At 51.3% G+C, this 8806-nt stretch overlaps 1 protein-coding gene across 1 annotated transcript; it reads right to left on the bottom strand.

Moving 5' to 3' along the window:
- Window positions 1-5547: 5547 nt before the first annotated feature.
- LOC136132798 (non-histone chromosomal protein HMG-14) lies at window positions 5548-6761 on the bottom strand. Its single transcript, XM_065889789.1, has one exon. The coding sequence runs from the start codon at window positions 6669-6671 to the stop codon at window positions 6366-6368; it is 306 nt and encodes a 101-aa protein (XP_065745861.1). The 5' UTR covers window positions 6672-6761; the 3' UTR covers window positions 5548-6365.
- Window positions 6762-8806: the final 2045 nt, after the last annotated feature.

Below are 8806 nucleotides of genomic sequence, written 5' to 3'. Positions count from 1 at the left end.
TATTGGGGAGCTCCCAGAATGGACACAAAGCCTGGTGACCCAGGCTGAGATAAAGGGCGGGAACCAAGGAAGTGACAGCACTGGACAGACCAAGCCCCTCAGCAAGACACCCAGATAGAGCTGTCACCATCAGACACCACACTGACCACTACTACCAAAGGCCACCTTTCTGAGTGAATTCTAAACCCTCATATCTTTTTTTTTTTTTTTGCGGTACGCGGGCCTCTCACTGTTGCGGCCTCTCCCGTTGCGGAGCACAGGCTCCGGACGCGCAGGCTCGGCGGCCATGGCTCACGGGCCCAGCCGCTCCGCGGCATGTGGGATCTTCCTGGACCGGGGCACAAACCCGCGTCCCCTGCATCGGCAGGCGGACTCCCAATCACTGAGCCACCAGGGAAGCCTTAAACCCTCATATCTTTGCATCACTCACTCAAGATTCAAAGCTCCGGGCCGAGGCATCCACTTGGCCGAGCCCAGGTCATGTGCCCATGTCCTATCTGCCAAGGAGTGGGAGGAGGGGCCTGTGGTCCCCTTAACTTCAGTAGAAGGATGTCCATCGAGACATATGTAGTGGGGGCTTCCCCCTAAAGAGAAAGGGGGTTGGGATGTAGGGCAGCCAAAAACCAACAAAAGTCCACCCAGTAAGGAAGCCTGGTGGTAATGATAGCATGAAGCTAGGAGGAGATGCTGCCTTCTTTATTAAAACCAAACCCAGGTCAGTGGCATCTGGACCTTTCAACACTGGTCAGACCCAAAGCCCCTTGCAATCACCTACCAACTTCTGATGCCACCACCACACGTGCCCTGCACTCCGGCCAAGTGCAGTTGGGACATTGCCCCTTCCATTTATAGCCCAGCACAGAGCAGAAACCAGGCCTGGACATTCAAACAAGATGCTAGCAATGACCCAGGGAGAACAAAGAGGGAAGAAACACAGACATCTATTCATTTATTCCATTTCCTTTTATTGGGCACAGACCAGATACCAGATACAGCAGACAATGAGGTCCCTGCACCGTGGAGCTTACAATCTAATGAGGATGACAGTCGAATCCGTAACACATAAGTAGACAAGAACACTGCAGGGCAGGAAACACAAGGAGGACGAGATGGAGAGGAACTGGGGGAGCCCCTTAAGAGGGGGAGGTCAGGGAAGGACTCTGAGCTGAAGCTGAAGCTGTTGTGCAGAGATCTGGGGCGACTGTGGACTCCGAGACCCTGAGGCCGGAACAAACTTGCTGTGCTTGTGGAACAGAAAGGTGGCCCGAGTAGCTGGAACACAGGAAGCCAGGGTGAGAGGAGGTGAGGTTAAAGTCAGCCGGGGAGGGACTTCCCTGGCGGTCCAGTGGTTGAGACTCTGCACTTCCACTGCAGGGGGCACGGGTTCCATCCCAGGTCGGGGAACTAAGATCCCGCATGCCATGTGGCAGGACCAAAACTATAAATAAATAAATAAGGTAAAATAAAACCAGCCGGGGAAAGAAGTGGGATTTTTATTCCCATCAATGGGAAGCCACTAAGCGCCATCCTTTGATAAGAGGAGGGCCTCGTTCTCAGGAATGAGTAGGGAAGGAGAAGATGGGCCGAGTGCAGGGAGGGGTATAGGGTCAGTAGAGGTAAGGGCTGGGCTTCCCATACATTGGGCTCCTGTTTCCTCAGTGAGGTATGAGGCTAGGTCATCGATGTACGGGGAAGTAGGAGATGGCAGGACATGTGTCCATAAGGCCACATCAGGTTTCCAGTGTCCTGGAAAGAGCCATGATACAGCCCTGGGTACGGCCATCGTACTCCTGGGCACATACCTCCTGGCAGTTTCCCTCGGGGGACGGAGGCACTTCCTTGACTGAGGTCAGTGGTAGCAAGTGAAGCCTCAACCATCACAATCACAACGTCAGTCACGATCATAATCACCGTGACCTTCACACCAACAGGCACAAGGACAGGACAGGAAACCCTCGAGGGCACCCTGTCCCTGTGAGCTAGTGGGACCCGAGCCCCTACCTGCCCTGTGGACGGCAGTGGGACTGTCCTGGGACAGAGCCAGTGGTGTGCTGGAGCTGGCTCCTACCTGCTTGCAAGAGCTGATTCTGTGAGTCTCTTCCCAACTCTACATGCAGTGACATCGCATGGGTGGCTTGAAATCAGCCACAGTGGAGGGCTTTTGGTTCTTTTTCCCAGCTAGCCAATTCATCAGCTTGCCTCTGGACAGAGCCCTGAGGACAGTTAGAGACCATGATCCTCACCACTTGCCCCTGTAAACTTCAGAGCCTGGAGCAGGACCAGCAGAGAGAGTCCAGAATCCTGGTGGGCAGGTTGCCTGGTTGGAGAATGTTGGGTGGAGGTGGGAGGTCACCTCTCCTTAAGACACACCTGATGGTGGACCAGACAGCCTGGGCATCACCTTCACCAGAGCCTCTGCTCCAGTCCAGGAGCCTAAAGGAAGGCCGGTGGCCTCCCAGCCGGACTGCCTGACCCACCCTCCTGGGCTGAGTCTGCCCTGGGAGGGACCAAGGGCTGCTTCTCCTTGCTCCCTGCTCCTTGCTCCCAGGATGAGCCCTGACCTTGGTCATAAACTGGACCTGAGCCCAGTGACAAAGATCTCCACCCAGGCCCAAACAGAACCTCACCCTTATTCTGGGTTGGGCTATGATCGGGCCACAGAAAACACACTCCCATTTCCATCTGTGCCTGACACAGGCTCACCACTAAAATCATGTCAAAGCCAGGGCCTTGAGCCCAAAGCGGGGCAGACCTGGCCAGGGGTTGGCTGAGCATCGTCCACCTCTGCAGTCAAGGCTTGAGCTCCTGCCTGGGAAGCAAACAGTGAAATTAAAACCCACCACCATCTCCTCCTTGCTTTAGTGACACATCTTCATCTTAGGAAATAAAGCCTAAAGGCAAAGCATATTTTCTAAGACCTAACCCCTCCCCATTCCTGTCAGCCTCCCTCTTTGATTTGGAGGATTCTTGCACTAAACCCTCCCTCCCCACTGTGCCCAAACACAGGTCTCCAGATCACTAGGAGGAGAGGGAGCTGAAAAAGCCCCAGGAACTTCATCTGAGAACCTAGGGGTGGAGGCCAGTACCTTACCTAGCAAATGGACAAGACCCTTCCTCTCTACAGCCTCAGTGTCCCCACCTGTACAGTGAGAGATTTAGCCTTCCAGCTCTAATATCCAAAGTTAATGATCCTGGTGGAAATTTAGGGCCCCGTGTTCATGGACAATTCAGACCCAGGAGATTCAGGAAACTTTCCCTAAACCATGGGTGGGATACTGGGTTTAAGTCCTGGATGTCTTCTTAGCTCTGAGACCTTGTGCTAGTGACTTGACTTCTCTGGGCCTCAGTTTTCTCATCTGTCAAATGGCACTAACGCCAAGTTTGTGAGGATCAAATGAGATGGTAGCAAGAAAACAGCTTTGTAAGCTGTGGAGCACAGTCCTCGTGGGAGGGAGGGGCATCTGTTATTCCTGTTGTCATTTGTTATTCCTGTTGTCATGGGTTAATGTTTTGCCTTCCAGCAGAGCCCAGAAAGTAGAACAGTCTGGCCTAGCTCTCGGGTGGGAGACCGCCTCAGAGTATCCCTGGAACCCACTCCCCCTGCCCAGAGCCAGTTCCAGCCCTGCATAAGCCTGCTGCCTGGCCTCCCCACCTCAGAGGTGATAAATCCTCCTCATTGGTCACCAAGGGACCACAGGCTTTAGAGCTAGACTGGCCTTGGGGATCCCCAGATCCCATCCCTTTATGGTGGCCCAGACAGGAAAAGGGCTTTCCCCAGAAGGCACACAGTATGTCAGCGGCACAGATGGGCCTCAAACCCAGCTTCTCTTTCCTCTACCCTAGCCTATAAAATGGGGTCCTCTGGAATCTTCACAGCAGCAATGCCCTTGCTGATGCCCCAAATCAGCAGGCCCTGTCCAGGCGGGGACTCTGGGAGAGAGGGCTGTCTAAGGCATCCCTCCACACCTTCATGCCCTGCTGGGCTCCTGCTGCCTCCAGGAAGCCTTCTCTGATTGGCACCCAAAAGGCTGGAAATGAGTTCCCTCCCACATACCTCCTTTGACAGAATACCTGCTTAAAGGTGAAAGGTGTCTGTTTGCCTGTCTGCTGGCCTCCAGCCTGAAAGTTTCTCGGGATAGGGAACGGCTAGGTTAATCTGGGCTCCCCATTACAGGGGCCTAGGCCAGACTGAGGGCAAAGGGAATGAGGGAGAAGTGGGAGACAGGGGGATGGGAGGGCACTCAGGGCAAGAAAACAATGCACTGGGATTTAGTGGCCCAAGCAGCAGTGGGGCAGGGACACAAAGCCCTCACCCCTTCAGACGTTGATTCCCAGGGCTTCCCTCCCTCCCCAGTGGCCCATACCCCAGGGCAGGCTCCTCCTGTGGGAACTGCTGTCTCGGCAGCGGGCACCCAGCCACATGGGTGTCGGGAATGAGGCTTGGCAGCAAGGCGGGTGCTTTCCTGGGCAGTGTTTGTTCTGGGCCGTCCCGACAGGGCTGCCCCTTGCTTGGGCCTGGGGAGGGGATGGCCCTGGGCAGAGGTCCTGCTGGGAAGGCAGAGTGGTGCATGGGCCCAGGGAACAGGAAGCATCCTTCTCCCGCCAGCGCCAGTGGAGCAGCTGCTGGGCAACACCGGGGAGCTGGTTAGAGATGCAGGTTGTCAGGTCCTCCCTCAGACCTGCTGTTCAGAATCTCCACTTTAACAAGATCCCCAGGTAACTCCTATGCACATTTCAATTTGACAAGCCCTGTTTTGCAAGTGTCTGCCTGTGTATTTACACAGCAAATAAATAAACAAATAAATATCTACAAATTCCCAGTTAAGATAAATAAATCATGGGTGTCCTGCATGGTGACTAAAGTTAATAATACTGTATCATAATTCAGAAGTTGCTAAGAGAGTAAATCTTTAATATTTATTTTATTTATTTATTTGGCTGCACTGCGGGATCTTCGTTGCCGCCTGTGGGATCTTTAGCTGTGGTGGGTGCGGAGTCTCAGCCACCGGACTGCCGCCAGGGAAGTCCCAAGAGAGTAGATCTTAAAAATTCTCATCACAAGAAAAAAAATTGTAACTACCTGTGGTGATAGATGTTAGCTAGACATTGTGGTGATCATTTCACAATGTATACAAATATCAAACCATGTCACACACCTGAAACTTAAGTAATGTTTTATAATTATATATCAATTAAAAATTAAATCATGAAAAAAAACAGATTACCTTCCTTTCATTTCTTCTCTACATTTCAGTTAGGGCATTACCTTGATATTTTTAAATTATTTTTTTTTTTTTTTTTTTTTTTTTTTGCAGTACGCGGGCCTCTCACTGTTGTGGCCTCTCCCATTGCGGAGCACAGGCTCCAGACGCACAGGCTCAGCGGCCATGGCTTACGGGCCCAGCCGCTCTGCGGCATGTGGGATCTTCCCGGACCGGGGCACGAACCCGTGTCCCCTGCATCGGCAGGCGGACTCTCAACCACTGTGCCACCAGGGAAGCCCTGATTTTTTTTTTTTTCCAAAATTTTGAGTGTGTGAATAGGATATTTTTTTTCTTTCATAATTGAGATTTTATTTGTTGTTTTGAGGATCAGTACACAGACATTTCAATTTGTACACAATTCTCAACATACGTACCAAAAACCTAAAAAATCATGTAGTTGTGATTCTTTTCTGAACAGTTATTCCAGTGATTTTCCAGCTTAAAATTTGGGGGCAAATTTTTCTTCACAGGATATCAAGCACCAATATCTTCAAATATTGATATGCTGTTACATCGTAAGTCCCACTAATTCACAATTTAATATCACATACACTACATACTCAAATTGTCAATCGTTCACAGCACATTAACAGTTACTAGAAGAACTGGACTACCACGACCAAAGATGTTACAGAGTGCACAAAACTCTGCCCAGGAGAGCCAAGACCAAGGGGTGAGTGGTTTGCTTTAGGAAACAATTCTACCAAAAACAACGTGGGAAGAGAAGTAATTTAAAGTGTTTAAGACATTAAATGCGCAACTGACTCCAAACTGCCATTTAGTACGCTTTGTATTATAGGATATAAAAGCTACCCTCCATCTGTGGAATGTTAAGCTGACACCCAAGACAATCAAAGCCTCCCATATTCAATATCCCACTATTTTCTGGTTGTACCAAAAAATAAACAACCAGCAAATGATTTCACCTCTTAAAAAAAAGCATTTACACTTAAAAAATGGGATGAGGTGGGATTCCTTCCTTTTTAAAAATGTTTCTAGAGCTACTAAAAAACTTGCATTTACAAAATAGTTGATAAAAATATTCCTCTGGATTGTACAAGAAGGGAAACAGGGACCACTGATAGGACCAGGTGTGTGATATTAATCAGACTTGGCTTCTTTCTCTCCTGCTTCATCAGAAGCTGGGCTCTCCTCATTTTTAGTTTCTCCATTTTCTGCAGGTAAGTCTTCTTTAGTCTCTTGGTTAGCCACTTCAGCCTGCTTTCCCTTTGCTCCCCTTTTCCCTTTTGTTTGCACTTTTTTGTCGGAAGATTTATCCTTTCCTGCCGCCTTTTTTGGCTTCGTTTCCACTTTTGCAGGAACCGGTTTAGCTGACAACCTCGCCGATCTCCTCTTGGGCTCCTCCTTCGCCGCCCCCTCGGCGGAGCTGACCTTCCTCTTGGGCATCGTCGCGGCGGGGCGGGCGCGTGCCGGGTGCCTGCGGGCCGCGGCGCGCCGAGAGCCTTCGCGAACCTGGGCTGTCTAGCCGCTGCCGCTCCTCCCGCCGCCCGAGCTGCTGGGACCCGCGGCGGGGTCGGTGGGAGAACCCTGAATAGGATATTTTATCTGTGAATCTCATTCCATTACAGGAAAGAGATATTGCAAGAAATTTATTATAAAAGAGGGTGTGCGGTCTGCTGGGGCTGGAAACCCACTGATGAATACCCACTCCTGTTTTCAGTTGGCAGCGTCAGCCCTGAGGAGACAGAAATGGAAGTGGGCAACCCTTGAACCTGAGGAGCTCACCTTTAGCAAGGGAGATGAGACAGAGATGCATATTGCCACCTCCTGAGCCTCAGTTTCCTCACCCACGAAATGGGTGTAATCAATCATCAGTCATGTCTGCCTGCCTCCCCAAGGGGCTGGATGGGTGCAAATGAGTTTGGTCGGGGTGGGGCTTTATGAGCTGCCTCATAGGTGAGTGAAGTGAGATCTGAGAGTGCCCTGCTTACAGCTCTGTCTTCTGGTGTCTCTCCCTGTCCTTTAGGGTCTAGCCCTCAGCCTCCTCTTTCTCTCCCAGAGCCTCGTCTGCCGCTATGGTCTCACTCTCTCTTCCTCTTTCCTCCCCAGCCCCCCGCAAAAACCCACACCTATCTGAACCTTGCTCCAAATTAGCAAATTAGCACTGCTTCTGGGGAGAGCAAGCAGGCACTGAGTGTTGACTACATGCCAGGACCCCTCATGCACTGGGTCTTTTATGCCAGCCCTGAGACTAGGTCATAATACCCCAATGAGCAGATGAGAAAACCCAGGCTCAGTGAAAGGGAATGATTTGCACCCAGTTGCACACAGCCAATAAGAGGCCAAGCTGGAACAGGAACTCAAGCTTTTGGCTCCTACTTCACCAGGCTTCCTTGGCTGGAAACAGGAACCAAATTTCCATGACCTTGAGGAGGACTCCGTTCAAGTCCCTCCTCAGAGATCTGTCTCTAGCCGTACTGCACCACTCCCTGCAAGATCAGGTTCTGGAAGAGTGCTCCTTCCTCCTTCCCTCAAGCATCCCTTCACTCGTCCCATGAATATTTATAGACTCCAGGAGCTGGGATACACAGAAAACAAAAACAGACAAAATCTCTGTCCTCCTGGAGCTTCTGTTCCAACAGACAAACAGGCAAGAAATAGGTATGATGTATAGCATGATGTGTAGATGGTGCTGGGTGCTATGGAAACAATAAAGCAGAGGAGAGGGTGGGGAGGGGAGACTGCCATTCTAATTGGGTAGTTAGGGCTCACTGAGAAAAGGACACACTGAGAAAAAGACCTGGAGGAACTGGGCACAAGCCATGTGGCCAAGAAGAGATGAGTGTATCAGGCAGATGAAAGCAATTTGCAAAGGCTCTGAGGTGGGAGAGGAGCATCAAGAAGGCCAGTGTACCCGCAGCAGATGAGCGAGGGGAGAGTGGGAGGAGATGGGGGTGGGGTGTCCCATGGAGCCTTGTGGTGAGTGGAGGACTTTGGCTTTTACTCCAAGTGAGATGGAGGCATTAAAATGACATGATCTGACTTGTGCTTTAAAAGGATCGCTCTGGCTGCTGGGTTGAAACCACACTGTGGGAGACAAGTGCAATAGCAGGTGGGCCAGCAGGGAGGCTCCAATAATCCAGGGGAGGGGGGTGATGCCCACAGAGGTGGCAGCAAGCTGGGTGGAGGGCAAGATGGGGTCAGAGTCTGCCTGTATTCTGAAGGTAGAGCCAACAAGACTTGCGGACAAATTGGATGTGGGATGTGAGAGGAAAAAGGAATAAAAAATGGCTTCACGTGTTCAGCCCAAGAACTGGAAGTTGCCATTTGCTGTGGGAGGAGCAATTCAGTTCAAGAATTCAGTTTTGGGGGCTTCCCTGGTGGCGCAGTAGTTAAGAATCCGCCTGCCAATGCAGGGGACACGGGTTCGAGCCCTGGTCCGGGAAGATCCCACATGCCGCAGAGCAACTAAGCCCGTGCGCCACAACTACTGAGCCTGTGCTCTAGAGCCCACAAGCCACAACTACTGAGTCCACGTGCTGCATCTACTGAAGTGCGCGCGCTCTAGAGCCCGTGCTCCG

The sequence above is a fragment of the Phocoena phocoena genome, chromosome 1 (assembly GCF_963924675.1).
Source record: "Phocoena phocoena chromosome 1, mPhoPho1.1, whole genome shotgun sequence".
Lineage (NCBI taxonomy): Eukaryota > Metazoa > Chordata > Mammalia > Artiodactyla > Phocoenidae > Phocoena > Phocoena phocoena.
Note: the sequence above shows the minus strand (reverse complement) of the source record. Positions and strands in the feature narration are given on the sequence as shown.

Excerpts from the sequence above, each read along its gene's own strand:
- LOC136132798 (XM_065889789.1), bottom strand. The coding sequence starts at position 6,671 with ATGCCCAAGAGGAAGGTCAGCTCCGCCGAGGGGGCGGCGAAGGAGGAG.